The sequence below is a fragment of the Anthonomus grandis genome, chromosome 15 (genome assembly GCF_022605725.1).
Source record: "Anthonomus grandis grandis chromosome 15, icAntGran1.3, whole genome shotgun sequence".
NCBI lineage: Eukaryota > Metazoa > Arthropoda > Insecta > Coleoptera > Curculionidae > Anthonomus > Anthonomus grandis.
Genome location: NC_065560.1, coordinates 382,298 through 398,662, shown reverse-complemented (window position 1 = coordinate 398,662; position 16,365 = coordinate 382,298). Strand labels below are relative to the sequence as shown.

The window sequence follows — 16,365 nt, the reverse complement described above, 5'->3', positions numbered from 1 at the left end:
ACTTCAAAATAGATTCCAGCGGTGTTTTAGACCGAAAAAAAATTAATTTCATCTACTCTGCATCAAATTCGCGTATCAAGTTTTAATGCGCTACCATTTACAACGAAAAAATACTCCTTGTGATATGATTTAATATATACGTTGTAAACGTAGCCATTTACGTCATTTTGACTGTCAATGTCAAAAGTCTTTATTGGACAACCAGTGATGCCAACCTAGGAAGTATTTCCTACATTTCCTAGTACTAGATTATTTCCACAAGAATGAAAAAGGGAATTTTACCTAATACACGAGACACATATAAGGAGACAAAATATAACACTTTAAAGTCATTCATAAAAACATAAATAATTTGGATCTAGGGAATTTGGGGTTTTTCGGCCCGTTTAGTTGGCAACGCTGAAACTATTTGTTTTCTGTCGTCTAGTGAGTAGTGCGGGTGTTCCATAGCCCATAACGCTTTTCCATAATTCTCTCAATAATTATCAAATTTACCCTCAACTTTCTTGGATAATTGTTACTGAAATATCCGTTAAGAGTTATATTTGCTAATAATCCGTCTTGCCGCGGATGTCTCGTTGCCCAAACGTTGGAGAGGTAAAAACTTCATAGCACATTGTACCTAGCATACATGTAATACTGTTATCAACTCACAAAACACAATTATTAGATTAACCACAGGCAATCTAAAACCCCACTAGTTAACAAAAAAATTTCACCCTTAACAAAATGTCTAAAAGGAGAATCGAAGTCGGCGAGCCAGCCTTAAAGAAAAAGAGGTAAGCCCAAATTTTTATTAACATTCCATTCCTCTTGTTATAAGTTCAAATGTTAGGGACGAAAAGCCGGTGCCAGTAACACAATATTCCCTTGGCGGCACTGTTAGTGGTAACCCGTATACTGGCCTCCCATACACCCAACGCTACCACGAACTCTACAGAAAGAGAATAGGCCTACCGGTGTTCGAATACCGAAACGATTTCATGCGTCTTTTAAGCGAGAATTCCTGTATCGTGCTTGTCGGTGAAACCGGATCCGGCAAAACCACACAGATTCCGCAATGGTGCGTCGAGTTCGCCAGATCTGTGGGTCGGAAGGGGGTGTGCTGTACCCAACCTAGAAGGGTGGCCGCCATGTCAGTAGCTCAGAGGGTGTCAGAAGAAATGGATGTGGCTCTAGGGCAAGAGGTCGGTTACAGTATTCGTTTTGAGGATTGTTCGTCGGCAAAGACAGTTTTAAAGTAAGTAATAATTGTTCAGTGAACATTGTTGTTGAAGAGAGAAAATATTAGTTCCTTTGACCCATATCTTTTAGTTGTGTTTGAAGATTGATTTTCCAGTTAAAAAATGACAACTTATAAATACTTAGGTACATGACAGATGGTATGTTACTGCGTGAAGGTATGAGCGACCCGATGCTGGAATCTTACCAGTGTATATTGCTCGATGAGGCTCACGAGAGAACTTTAGCGACGGACATCCTGATGGGTGTCCTAAAAGAAGTTATTAGGCAACGCAACGATTTAAAATTGGTCATTATGTCTGCCACATTGGATGCCGGCAAGTTTCAGCAGTATTTCGATAATGCCCCTTTGATGAATGTGCCCGGAAGGACTCATCCGGTAGAGATATTTTATACTCCTGAGCCGGAGCGGGATTATTTGGAGGCGGCCATAAGAACAGTGATTCAGATTCATATGTGCGAAGAGATTGCCGGTGAGTAGTGCATTTTTTATTTAATTCATAAAATTATATATATAAAGTGCAGTTTACGTTACATTATCTAATAAGTGCGATGCGAAAACGCTCTCAATAAAGATCGAATTTTAATGTTTGATAGCAAGTATAAAATCGTCTTCTGATTTCACCTTCATCTAGCTCTTTTGAGGCAGATAATAACTCACTGACAAAGCTCTTCTTTAATGCTTACTGGTGTTGCATACATCTTTTTCTTTATATTACCCCACAAATAAAAATCAAGCGGTGTCAGGTCTGGCAGTCTCGCCGGCGAATCCCACGGTCTTATACGCCTAGCGTCAAACTTGTCATCCAGTTCTCTTGTTATACTGTTTCCACCTTGAAAATGAATTCCTATACAAGACAAAAACAGTATTCCATGTATACAGGTTGAGAAAAGAGCAACGGTGATGTAACGGATGTTGTAATTCTACAACGGATAAAAACTGTAAATTCAACACAATTTAATAATTAAGTTAATCCGCGGCAACGTCGCCTTTGCACCATGCCGCTAACCACCCGCGCGGCGTCCAGTGTTGCCAGGTCTCATGATTTATCATGAGATCTCATGATTTTGACTTACATCTCATGATATCATGATTTTGTCTAAAAATCTCATGATTTAAAAAAAAAACAAAGATTTAAAATCGTAACTCAGAATATTAGTCGTAAAAATAAAATAAAAATAACCTAAAACTACAACTAAATGTACACATATAAATATCATAAAGCCTTAAATAATATCTGCACAGCCCTATATAAACGGGAAATACTGACGAGTATGGGGATTCCCCGAGATTCTCGGATATTTCTACGGGCTATATTTTTCACGAAGTTTTATGCATTTGCTCGTGTATTTGGTATTGTAAAGCATTATTTGTGAGTTGAAAATAATTAAAAAATATGAGTGACAGTGATTCTAGTAGTTCTAGTAGTAGTACATCCAAGAGTATATCTCTTCCAGGACCTAGCAAGAAAAGTAAGGTTTATAAGCAAAATTTTAAAAAGGAATGGAAAAATATACCGGGTTTGCAATGGATCGAGAACAGCAGAAAGGGGACAGGCTTTGCCTGGTAGGTATTTATGATATTTTAAGTTAAGGTACTTTCTGTAAAAATAAGTGCAATTTGGATTTATTGAGTACAAAATCTAAATTTACTTATAATAATGTTAAATCGAGAATTAAATGATAATATGAGTTACTGAATTGTAACTAATTAAAATTTGCTTTAATGCGGATATATATAATTTAAGGCGAACAAAACTTTTATTTTAATGGAGGTAAACTTTTTTTTTTTAAATTTAAGGTGCGATTACTGTAAATGTGATGTTAAGGTATCTGCAGGGAAAACCCAACTAGTAAAACATTCTGAGACTGAAAAGCATGTTAAAGCTTTGCAGAGAGCATCAATGGGCAAGCAAAGTCAAGTAAAAATAAGTCAAATGTTTGCAGAAAGTTCTAAAAAAATAAGCATTGAAGAAAAAGCGAAAGAAGGAATTATAAGAACTGCGGGGTTTCTAGCCGAACATAATCTCCCTATGAATTTGATGGAGCATTTCATCGATTATCTCAATGCTGTAGGCACTGATTCAGATATTGTCAAACAAATGAAATGTAAACGAACAAAGATGTCAAAAGTTTTACAAAAAGTTACAGGCTTGTCTCAAGAATCTTGGCTACTTGGCCTAATGAGGAATAATAAATTTAGCATTATCATAGATGAGTCTACTGATAACTCGTGCACCAAACATTTATGTTTAGTTGTAAGAATGTGCATTAATTTTGATATTGAAGACAACTTTTTGGCGTTAATCCCAGTAGTAGAGACCACAGGGGCTGCACTTTATGAAATTTTAATCAACTTTCTTACCGAAAATGGTGTTCCATATAAGTCAAACTTTATTGGCTTTGCTTCAGATGGAGCGAGCAACATGGTTGGCGTTAATAATTCTGTGGTCAGTCGATTGCGAGAAAATATTCCAGGTATATTCATAATGAAATGCATATGCCATAGCTTTCATTTGTGTGCATCATATGCATGCCACAAGTTGCCTGAGGAAGTGGAACAATTTGCGAGAGAAGTAAGCTATACGCTAATAAAACAAATGTATACTTAATTAAAAAATATAATTTTTTACAGGTATATAACTATTTTTCAAATAGTCCGAAGAGAGTGGAAGAATATAAGGAATTCCAGGAATTTGCAAATGTCTCAATATCGAAGATTTTACATCCTAGCCAGACACGTTGGTTATCTCTGGAATGCGTGGTTAAAAGGCTTCTTAATCAATATGAAGCTTTGAGGTTGTATTTCGTAGATCAGGCGTCTCTTAAAATCAGTCAAGCAAATATTATTTTAGAAAAACTAAACACGCCCGAAAATAAATTATACTTATCATTTTTATCGCATGTACTACCTATTTTTAATAGCTTAAACAAATTAATGCAAAGCGAATCGCCCAAAATTCACGTTATTTATAAAGAGGTTGCTAGAACAGTTTAAACAATTTTAGATTATTATATTAAGGACGAATATCTAAATGCCAACATTGAAAATATAGATTTTAAAGACCCTAGACTTTTTTTAAATTTAAATGACATGTACTTTTCTGCCCACATAAACTCTGCCGATCTGGAGAAAAACCGACTCGACATGGTAAAATTAAGATGTCTAGACTTTTATATTGAGAGTGTGGAGCAAATATTGTCAAGATTTCCACTTAAAAACTCTGTGTTTCAGAAATTAGAATTTCTAGATCCTGAGGTAGTTAAATCAAGAAAAATCAGGTCTATAAGTAATGTTTCTATGTTGTTTCAAAATTTAATTCCTGCTGATATGCAAGTTATTGACAATGAATGGTTGTTACTTAGAAATTATGAAATTAATTTTACCTGGAAAGGTATTTGCGATTTTTGGGGTAAAATTGCTAAGATTAAATGTGTGGAAAATACAGAATCCCGGTTTCCCAATTTAAGTAATTTTGTGTTTAATTTATTAACTTTGCCGCATTCCAGTGCTAACGTAGAGAGGGTGTTTAGTCAGATAAATTTAAACAAAACAAAACAGAGAAATCGGTTGAAAACTCCTATGATAGCTGCTATACTGCACACCAAAAGTTTAGTGGGCAGAGAAAACCGTATTTGTTCAAATTTTCCAATAGGAAAAGATTTGCTTAGAAAATTAAATAAACAAATTTATGATTCCGATGAGTCAGAATAAAATAACGGATATTTCGGATTTTTGTTTTTCAGTTATTTACTTTAAGATTATGTACGTTTGTTTACTTTAACATATAATTTTATGTTTTTATTTAAATTTGTTAATAAAAAAGTAGATATTTTGGTACTTGTATCTTTATTTCATCAAAAAAATATTTTAATAAAAATAATGTATGTTTTTTTTTTTTAAATAAGGCTTAAAACGCCATCTCATGATTTTTTTTCCAAAACTCATGATTTTTGGTTACATTCTTCATGATTTCATTTTATTTCACCTGGCAACACTGGCGGCGTCTGCGAGTCAGTCGCAGTGATCTTCGATAAAGTGTATTTTTCCTCATCAGGGGACGTTCTACTTTTCCTAACCGGTCAAGAAGAAATCGAGGTGGCGTGCAAACGAATCAAACGTGAAATAGACAACCTCGGTCCGGAAGTTGGCGAACTAAAGTGCATCCCGCTCTACTCGACCCTTCCGCCGAACCTTCAGCAGCGAATCTTCGAAGATCCGCCGCCGAACAAGCCGAACGGAGCGATCGGTCGCAAAGTGGTCGTATCGACGAATATCGCCGAAACATCACTAACGATCGACGGGGTCGTGTTCGTTATCGATCCGGGATTCGCCAAGCAGAAAGTCTACAATCCGAGGATCCGAGTCGAGTCGTTGCTGGTGTCGCCGATTAGTAAGGCGTCGGCGCAACAGAGGGCCGGACGCGCCGGTCGCACCAAACCCGGCAAGTGTTTCCGCTTGTACACGGAGAAAGCGTTCAAACACGAGATGCAAGATAATACTTATCCTGAGATTTTAAGGTGAATATTTTGACTCGACAGAACTTACGAAATAACGGTTTTTTTTCTTTGTGTTCTCTACTAGATCCAACTTGGGTTCTATTGTGCTCCAACTGAAAAAATTGGGAATCGACGATTTGGTCCATTTCGATTTTATGGATCCGCCCGCCCCGGAAACTTTGATGAGGGCCCTGGAGCTGCTCAACTATTTGGCCGCGTTGGACGACGACGGCAACCTGACGGACTTGGGGGCCGTGATGGCCGAATTCCCGTTGGATCCCCAGTTGGCGAAGATGCTGATCGCCAGCTGCAACCACAATTGTTCCAATGAAATACTGTCCGTAACCGCGATGTTATCAGGTATATTTATTTAATGATCAGCTTTATTTAAATTGTTTCGGCTGGAGCGACCCTTGAAATACCTATTTAATTTAAAATAAAAACGATACTATAACGACACGGTTGCGGTGTTTCACGGAATTTCTTGGGGAGACACAAAAAAAACTGCAGAACAAGTCTCAATAGTCAAAAAACAAACTATATTGCATTTTCTATAACAGCTGCTAATCGCCCCAGCTTTCAACAAATTAAACTTGAATTAATTGATATCAAGGAAGTTTCATTTACTAAATATCTGGGTATCATTGTGGATAAACATTTAAAATGAGACCAACACATTCTAAAATTAACACAAAACATCCGTAAACTTATTTATCGATTTCATATTTTGAGAAATATCTTAAATGAAAAACTACTAATTTTAATTTATAAATCCTTGGTTGAGTCCTTGTTAAGGTATGGGGTGATTGTCTGGGGAGGTCTATACAAGAATTGTTTAAAACAACTTGATGTAGTACAAAACTTTATTTTAAAAGTTATATACAAAAAACAAAAAAGATTTCCTACACAACAATTATATTCTGAAGAAATTTTTAATATACGCTCAATTTACATATTGTCAACATGCATTTATACACATAAATCAGAAAAAATCAAGAATTATGTTAGTCATTCCTACACAACCCGAAATAATATAAACAGACACCTAAAAATACCAAACATAAAAAAAACTATAGGGCAACGATTTTTAGGATACTTGTCCCCGAAATTTTATAACATCTTACCAAACAGCTTAAAAAATATAAATAATATTAAAAACTTTAGTAAGGTCTGTAGAAAATTTATTTATTCAAATATAGATTCAAATTTTAAATAGTTTTGGGAAGGGAAACTTTATTGGAGAATTTTTGTTTAGTTGTAGATTATGGTTAGTTATATTTTATATTATTACTAAAATTTTGTGATTTCTCAGCATAAACAAACAGATGTTACAACATCTAGGTGTATGTTAAAAACAATGACTGTTAACTATTATTATTGAATATAATTAAGTTAAAAAAAAATAAAAAATTTGTTATAATATAACCAAAATGATTAATAAATTTGAATTTGAATTTGAATACTCGTCGTCCCTGTATCTAAGACCACTTTTTCGACTTGGAGATATCTTTTGATTATCAGGTAAATTAAGAAATTTGCTTTTAATAATTTTGATTAACGACTTCACAATTCTTTGGTGAATATATGAATCAACTCTCCTAAAAGTGTCCGATATCAATATTGGTTCTTGCAACCATTTCTGTGAAGAATTGCCAATATGGGAGCTTAAGAGCAAACATCCTCAAACCCAACAAATCCCAATTTGCTCAAGTATTCCCTTACTATTATTAAAGTCATTACTTGAACTATAGCTTGATATGTGGAACGGAAACTTTCTAAATTAAATAAACCTTGTTATATTCAATCAATTTGTCCATAATGCCAAGAAGTGCGGTACACGATCTTCCTGTTCTAAATTCCTGTTGTTCACTATGCTATTGATTATGTTTGTTGTTAGTTTGAGGGTGCTGTTCAATAGATTTATGCTTTTGTACTTCGATGGAATTTTCTTATCCATTGAATGGATTGAATACCTACCTTGTTATACCTTCGTAAAAGATTGATTCCTGAAAAACAACGGACGTGGGAATGGATAGTTGCAGATTACCTCTTCGTCGTGTCATATAGTAGTAGTAGTAGTAGTAGTAGTATTTATTAATAATAATATACATACAATGCATTATTACAAGTCAAGTCACTTACTTGCAAATAAAGATAAAATACAAATTAACAAGTTTTGCCCGAAAGCAGATAAAATATAACATCTAATCACAATATTTGCACTAAACCTAAAACACTTAACATACATTCTTATTAAGACAATATTAACATATAAGATTAAAATTAAAATTGGGATGAGAAATACTCCCCAAATGAGTAGAATGCACCCCTCAAAAGATGCATTTTTATTTGTTTTTTAAACTGCGGAAGGCTAAGAGATTTAATGTTTGTTGGAAGACAATTATAAAATTTTGGTGCAAAGTATCTGGTTCCATTTCTTGATTTCTCAAGCCGTCTAAACTCAGGCACTAGCTCATTACAATTCCTAGTTTCATAATTATGAAAATGTAGGTGGGTTCTATAGTGATCCAGATTTTGGTGAACATGCAACAGGCACTGCATAATGTACACGGACGGCAAAGTTAATATCTTAAGCTTCCGAAAAGATTCCCTACAGTCATCTCGGTAATCCTGACCAGTCACAATACGAATACACTTTCTCTGCAGCCCAAATACTTTATCTATATGGCAGGAATGACCCCATGTCAGTATGGCATAAGTTAGCTGTGAGTGAAAACTACTATGATATGCTGTAAGTAAGACCTGCAAGAAAGTAATTCCCGCTAGATTTCTAAAGAGGAATAACAGACTGGACAGTTTACTAGACAGTTTGACTATATGTTGTTCCCAAGTCAATCCTGGATCAAGGTGAACACCAAGAAACTTAGCCTCATCTGAACAGCTTCCAAAAGCAGGATGCTCAGTCAATGTATTGTGCCGCAAAGTAAAATTAAGTGTTTGTGACTTTGAACTATTGAGAGAAAGACGATTTGCCAAGAACCATTAAAAGAGGTTATTCTCCGGGGTCTGGAGATCTAAATTAATGATATTTGAAGGGTGATAACTTTGATAGTAAGTTGTGTCGTCAGCAAACAGAACAGTGCTAACAGAGCCCCCCTATGAAAAAGCCAGATCATTTATGTAGATAAGAAATAGTATGGGTCCCAAGACAGACCCCTGTGGAACTGCATATTTCAAAGGCTTAATATCAGACTTATTCTGATTAAAGACAACAAACTGAACTCTATTCGATAGGTATAGTCATACCAAGCATCTTAATTGCTTCCCGGTGAAAATTGTAGGCTTCCAGTTTTTTTAGAAGAATGCTATGTGTCACACAGTCAAAAGCCTTTGTGAGATCCAGGAACGAGGCCAAGGTATCAAGAAACCTTTCAAATCCTTCCAGCATATTACTTGTAAAATGGTCTATAGCTAAAGTTGTTGTCCTGTTTTTCCTGAAGCCAAATTGAGTTACTGCAAAGAGCTGATTTGACTCAAAATAGTCATTAATCTGGTTTTTTAAGATTCGTTCATGCACTTTAGACAGAATAGGTAAGAGGGAGATGGGACGATAACTATTATAGTCATCAGCAGATCCTTTACCTTTAAAAAGAGGTACAACTTTTGCAGTTTTAAATGCTGCTGGAAAAATGCCAGTGAGTATTGAGTTGTTGATTAATTTAGTTAAGGGAATGATAATTTCATTTTTTATAGCTTTGATAATTTTTGTGTTCATTCCATCAGAGTCTTTACTGTGGCTGTTTCTTAATTCATCAATGGCTTCCATGACCTCATTAGGGCTAGCTGTTCTAAACCTGAAGGGTAATAAGTTGGTATGTGGAATGGAGTTCAAATATACTTGAAAAGTTTGGTCAGTGTGTTCAAGTTTACTTAATTCTTTTTCAGCGATGGAACAAAAATGATGATTAAAACTAGTTGCATTAAATGATGAGCTTTTTTTTGATAAATTTTGATTTTTATTATTTATAATGCTCCACATAGCCTGCTGGCGGTTACTTGAATTCATAATAAAATCATCATTTGATTTAATTTTAGCATTTTTAATTGCATGTCTATACCTTTTCCTATAATCAGATAACATTTCTTTTGGCACGAGAATGGAATCTCTTAATTTATGTAATGATACAAGGAACCTTAGCCTCTCCCGCATATCTCTCAAGTTACCATCAAACCAATTCACCACCCTAGGAGATTTATCATGCCCAAGTAGTCTGGGGTCCTCTGCCATATATTTATTCCGATTTTTGAACATGATGCCAGCAACTTCCAGTAATAAAACCCGTTTTATTCCCTTCAGTGGAATCACTTAACTAAAACTTTATGATCGATTTAAACCTGAAAAGAATAGTTAACAAGTTAAGAGAGTTTGATAAATAGCAAGACCATACAACTTCTTTCGATATTTCTATGCCGCTGAATTCTACCGAATCGGAAGCAGTTGAGATCAAGATTATAGGGTTTAGACATTATTTCTATAATAGAAAGAAATTTTCTTTCTATTGAGTTAAAAAGTTCGCTCGCTGATAATTGTTCAATACTTTATTTCATTTTTGGGGTAACATTTCAAGTGTTGCTTCAGTACCTAGTTTTAAGGTAAATAATTGAAATTTTCTTGACAATATTTAATTTTGTGGGTGTCGAGTAACACCAATAACAGAGCGTGCGCCTTTTAATAATTACACACCGATTTTTTTTAACACGTTTTGTCATGCTACTCTAAAAAATTTTTAAAAATAAAAAATTGAGCCTTTCGTATTATGTGCGTCCTGTTCGAGCTCGTCGCGAACAAGTTGCATGTCCCTCAAAAAGGTTCTGATTAAGGGTAGCTCTGTAGGACATTTGAGTGCGAGCACAACTATATCTGTTGGATACGGGCCTGCGCCCCGCTCCAATATTTAGTCCCACAGTGTTTCGTCAGACCGAACGAGGCGAAGAAGGCGGCCGACGACGCCAAGATGCGATTCGCACACATCGACGGCGACCACCTCACATTGCTCAACGTCTATCACGCCTTCAAACAGAGTAAGTTTCGCTTCCTGTTTATTTATTTATTTATTTCCAACAAACGGGTACAGTATATAAGTGCAATTACATGAAGGAAGGATGACAAGTAACAAGGAATAAAGTACACTTAATAAGTAACAGTAACAAAAGCAGGACCTAGTGCCTCGAACTCCAATGCCAACATTATTGTTAATCAAAAACAGATTGGATATTCTAACTAACCATCAATAAGCCTTTATAATTTAACTTTTAATTGATGAATATTTCAAAATCTCAACTATGCTTCTGTAGGACACCAAATATGGGTAAGCATGTGTATTATATTGATTAAAGCAATTAGCGCATTAGGAATTACTTTTTGAGTGCCTACAGGAGTTAAAGGAATTGGTTTAATAATATAATTATGCGCCCTATTTTTCAGCATCCTAACAATTAAGCAGGGGCTATTAAAGCCACGAAGTAAACTGTTTATTTATTTTTATGAATTTTTCTATAATTAAATATATAAGAATTTATTTATAAAATAAAGAGGGAGAAAGAGGGATCGAAAGAAAAGAAGCCGTAAAGAAGAGATGACACTATAAATTCAGCGTTACATCACATATTGTGTAATTAAATAGGGTCACTAATTTTATACTTATTTATTAGCTTGGCAGAATTGTAGAAAAAAGATAATTTAAAAATGTTCTTATGTTGTCTTGGAATGTTAGTTAACAACATATCGTTGTCTTAAGTTTACATGATGTGCTGAAGTTCTAAGTATAACTATTTTTATAATAAAAGTTTGTTGGCTAAAATTGTATGTTTGTATACCAAAAATAAATCTTAGATGAACAAGAGCTTGAATTCGACGTTTTGTAATAAATATTTGATTGCTTCCAGGCAGTTGAAGGAATGTGGTTGGTGAGAAACTGCCTGGGAATTGAAGAAAATGGCCCCGAGTACTGCCTGGAAGAACAAAAAGAATTCCAGGCAGTTAAAGAACGACTTGACGTTAATTTCCTGGAAGGAAAACAGAAATTCTGGCTGGGCAAATTAAATAGTTTTTTAATTAAAAATCTAGCCAAAATGCCTCTTTTAATTGACTAGAATTTAAAAGAATTGACTCCAAGTGCCTGTAATAAATGCGAAATTAATTCCAGGCAATTGAAAAAATAAACTTTCCCTGGAGAGATCTCGAACTGATTTGAACTTCTTGGAAAATATATAGGAAATAACTTCAACTTGATGCAAGAATTAATGGAATATCTCAACTACCTGAAAGTTAGACTCAACGAGCTCAAATGCCTGAAAAAAAACGAAAAACTACTTCATACAACTGCCTACACAGATTAGGAAGTGCTACAATAAATCTCTACAGGTTGTTGTAGCATAGGCACTACTTTGTCTACAAAATCAAATAAATCCTTCTTTTATCAATTAGATTTTAAGTCTCTAGTAAACAACAGAAATTCCAGGCTTAATTGCCTTTAGCTTTCAGGCAAACGACCCGAAATGCCTCTTAGAAATGAAAAGCTTCAAGCGATTTGGGAATTACTGTTCGATTGCCTAGAAATTAAAAGAATTGTCTTCAAATGCCTGTAATAAATGTTTGATTACTTCTAGGCAGTTAAAGGAATGAAGTTTAAAAAAAAATATCCCAAGAACGGCCTGAAACTTATATCTGATTGAAAAAACAATAATTCCTAGAAATTTAGGAATTATTTTTGGGACCGAATAGAAGTTAAAGGAATTGGCTTCAAGTGCCCTGTAATAAATGAGATATTACTTCCAGGCAACGTTAAACTGTCCCTGGAAAAGTCTTCAACTTAATGGAAGGGCCTAGAAAGAAAAATCCAACCTAAATACGGACTAAAATAATGAATTAAATTATATTATATTAATTTATTTAACAAGCTTGCTAACGAACCACTACCACAAAAATGATTTCTGTACCTTTTCAATAATTCTTTATTTACATGTGGTATCATATTTATATAATTTGACTACACTATTTACTGTTTAAAATGCATATAATTATAAATCCGAAAAATTGTTGTCATGTTGTAATGATTATTAAACTTTCTAAATCATACTTCATGTTGACTTAATAAAGTGTTTTTAAATATCATCAAAGAGAGCATAATAATTAAGACATACAATGTGCTTGGGAGTAAAATTCCGATGTCGACCAGGGGAGATACAACGGTCCGACCAACTAAGATCTCGCGTGCGGCTTTTCCTAATTTAAACAAATAAAAGTGTACACGTAACTTCCGATTATATATGATTCCGTTTATTATTATTATTAGGCATGGAAGATCCGCAATGGTGCTACGATAATTTCGTAAATTACCGTTCGCTTAAGTCGGCGGACAACGTTAGACAGCAGCTGTCCAGGATCATGGACAGGTTTAACTTGAAGCGAACCTCCACCGATTTTACCAGTAAAGACTACTACATCAATATCCGGAAGGCGCTCGTGAATGGATTCTTTATGCAGGTAAACAATATTTAAGCATTCATTTGCACTAAAAAGTTTGTTATTTCTTAATAATAATTTATTCAACTTCAGTTCTTTCCACGAATTTACAAAATAATTGTTTGTGTGACACTGTCTTTTCTATTGGCCTAAGTATTTTTTAAAGTTCATACCTAGACATGCAGAGTTACTATTTTACTGGTTAAAAATTAAAAACCAAAAACTGTTTACAGTTTTATCATTTTGTAAACTGCCATTACAAATGAATATAACTGGCTGAGGGTAAGGAGAAATAAGACAAAGCGTAAAATTAATTAAAATATTCACACGTGACTTATTTAAATGTATTCAAATCTTCAGATAACGATTCAGATAAGTTTTTGTTTCATTGGGCAAAAAAACTACTTCAGACGATCAATTGTATATTTTTTCGACGTTTCGATCTTTATGAGATCATCCTCAGGGCTCGTTAAACCAATTTTATACAATTAAAATTACATTAATAAAATTTATTATAAAACTCAATCAAAATTCAAAAAAAAAAAAAAAACTTTATTGGCAACTGAATATCTTGATTTCTAGTGGCTAAAATGTTGTAATTATTGATTTGTAGAGTATTTTAAGGGCTTTTTAAACAACTACTGAAAAAATTATTAAAATCTATACACTAAAATTGAAAATATTTACATTTTGATCACTGGAGTCCCTGGAAGAACAAAAATAATTTGTCTCTTATTGGCAACTGAATATCTTGATTTCTAGTGGTTAAAAATTTGTTGTAATTATTGATTTGTAGAGCATATTAAGGGCTTTTTAAGCAATTACTGAAAAAATTATTGAAATCCATACACTAAAAATCAAGATATTTACATTTTTCCTGACGGGAGTGCCTGGAAGAAACAAAATAATTTGTCTCTTATTGGCAACTAAATATCTTGATTTATAGTGGCTAAAATGGTGTAATTATTGATTTTTAGGATACCCCTAGGGCTTTTCAAGCAGCTACTGAAAAAATCATTAAAATCCAAATACTAAAAGTTAAGATATTTACATTTTTCTTACAAAGGTGCCTGGAAGAAATAAAATAATTCCTCTCATATTGGCAACTACAACTACAACTGTTTTCTCTTTTTTTTTTTGGTCAACTTAACTGACTAAATTTAGTCATATTAATATTCGTGAATTTTAGTTGAATAGAAGTCCATATTTTGTAGGAGAATGTGTGGATATATATAAATTACAAAATGGGGAAAAAGTCTTTATCTCCAAGAAAAAATGCATGTAGGTCATTAAGTTTCGGATGGTGTAAACAGCAATCATCAGATACTAAAATGAAATATAGGACAATTTTAAAAGGAGCTATTATTCGTTATAACAATACAGCTGTAGAACTTACCGGAACATCACAAAAAACAAATAAAATTCAAAAAGCAGAAAACTAAATGACCTACATGCATTTTTTCTTTACATGTTTTCTTACTGGAGTGCCTGGAAGAAATAAAATAATTTTTCTATTGCAAGACTTTTTCCCCATTTTGTAATCCATATTTCTTAAATGTTGTTGCAGGTGGCCCACTTAGAACGTACCGGCCATTACTTAACGATAAAAGATAACCAAATTGTCCAACTTCATCCGTCTACTTGCTTGGATCATAAACCCGAATGGGTTATCTATAACGAGTTCGTATTGACCACTAAGAATTACATCAGAACCGTAACGGACATTAAACGTATGTAACCGAATCAAGTACAATTTTTAGTTACAAACCGTGTGTATAATTTTAGCCGATTGGTTATTGAGAATTGCACCCCAGTACTACGATCTAAACAATTTCCCTCAGTGCGAGGCAAAGAGACAATTGGAAATATTACAGAACAGGATGGAGTCGCGACAGTACCAGCAAGGCTTTTAAATAAATTTATTTTATTTAAGTTATATACTTAAAGGTTAGTCATAGATTGTAATTCCGTTACAAGTTTCTTCTGCAACATTATTGTCCTTAAGTTATGAACATATTAAAGCATTTTTTTACCTAGTTTTTTTTGTTGTTGATCTCCTAAGTAGGTCAATCTATTTGGTCATTAAATTTGATATTATTTGAATCTTATCATATATTAAGACTGTATGGATAGCAACTGTAAAATCAGAATCATGTTGATCTCCTTGAATCTGTGCAGCGTTGCTAAGTTTTTGGCCTTCAGATAGGATGGCATATATCCGGTAAGAGAGTTTGATCATCGGCAACTATTGGAACGCTTCAATCTACATCCATTACATCTCAGAAGAATGATTTTTTCTGTAAAATTCCTGCATGGGTTACTGAATGGATTCATTGATAGTCCTGTACTTCTTTTTGGTGTACGTATCATGGTGCCTAGGCTTAATGCTAGACATCCCCTAACATTCTTTCTGCCAAGGCCTCATACTAACATCCTGTTGATATCGCCACTATATACAATATGCGCTATATTTAATCGGATCTGTCACATGTGCGATATAAATTTCTCTCCGGTTCATGTGATTGTCGATATCTTGGTGGATCATTTATTACTCTTGGGATTAAGACCCATGTGTTTAAGTTATAGTTAGTAGGTATATTGCAGTTAATTTAATTTTGTTGAATATGTGATTATCTTGTTAAACTTTTATAATTGGGTTTTTATATCATATTAATAGTTATTTGTTCTAATTTTTTGGATAACTTTTGAGATTGTTACTTTACTTTTTTTCTTTTCTTTTCATTCTTTTAGGTTTGTTTTGTGTTTTTTTTCCTTTAAACTATATTTTTCAGTGTTTTGCAACTGTTTCCTGTTATTGGGCAAGTTGCCTGTTGGAAATAAGGGCTTATTATTTTTCTGAATAAACCACTGGTATAGTTTGTTCAAATTCGAAAAAATTCAATTTTCCTGAAAAAATCGATACATATCTGGGGTTCGGTTCTAAAAGGGCCAAAGTCATAAATCGCTATTTTTGACAAATTAACTTTAAAGGTAATGAGGTCGCATTAGGTTTGGTTTTTACAACATAGATAGGTTTCTATACTTTTCTTAAGCTTGATTTGGGTATAGAGGATATTCGTTTTTAAAAAAAAATCTTAAAAGTGTATAAAATAAATAAAATATTTTTCAAAAAAAAT

The 16,365-nt window shown here is 33.8% G+C and overlaps 2 protein-coding genes across 5 annotated transcripts in view; one reads left to right on the top strand and one right to left on the bottom strand.

Moving 5' to 3' along the window:
- The window catches only part of LOC126745108 (acyl-CoA Delta-9 desaturase-like), a 170,096-nt gene that overhangs the window by 86,120 nt on the left and 67,611 nt on the right, over window positions 1-16,365 (bottom strand). The gene's annotated exons all lie outside the window — the stretch shown is intronic.
- On the top strand, window positions 413-15,264 carry LOC126745105 (ATP-dependent RNA helicase DHX15 homolog). 4 transcript variants are annotated; one of them, XM_050452816.1, is made up of 10 exons: window positions 414-597; window positions 671-779; window positions 824-1,240; window positions 1,369-1,715; window positions 5,301-5,763; window positions 5,828-6,102; window positions 10,663-10,785; window positions 13,059-13,249; window positions 14,796-14,958; window positions 15,014-15,264. In XM_050452816.1, exons 2-10 carry the CDS (start codon window positions 730-732, stop codon window positions 15,139-15,141), a joined length of 2,157 nt encoding a protein of 718 aa, XP_050308773.1. In that variant the 5' UTR covers window positions 414-597; window positions 671-729; the 3' UTR covers window positions 15,142-15,264. The 4 variants fall into 4 exon arrangements, with proteins under 4 accessions (XP_050308776.1, XP_050308773.1, XP_050308775.1 ...); XM_050452818.1 differs by having other exon boundaries at window positions 415-597; window positions 836-1,240; XM_050452817.1 differs by having other exon boundaries at window positions 415-779; window positions 836-1,240.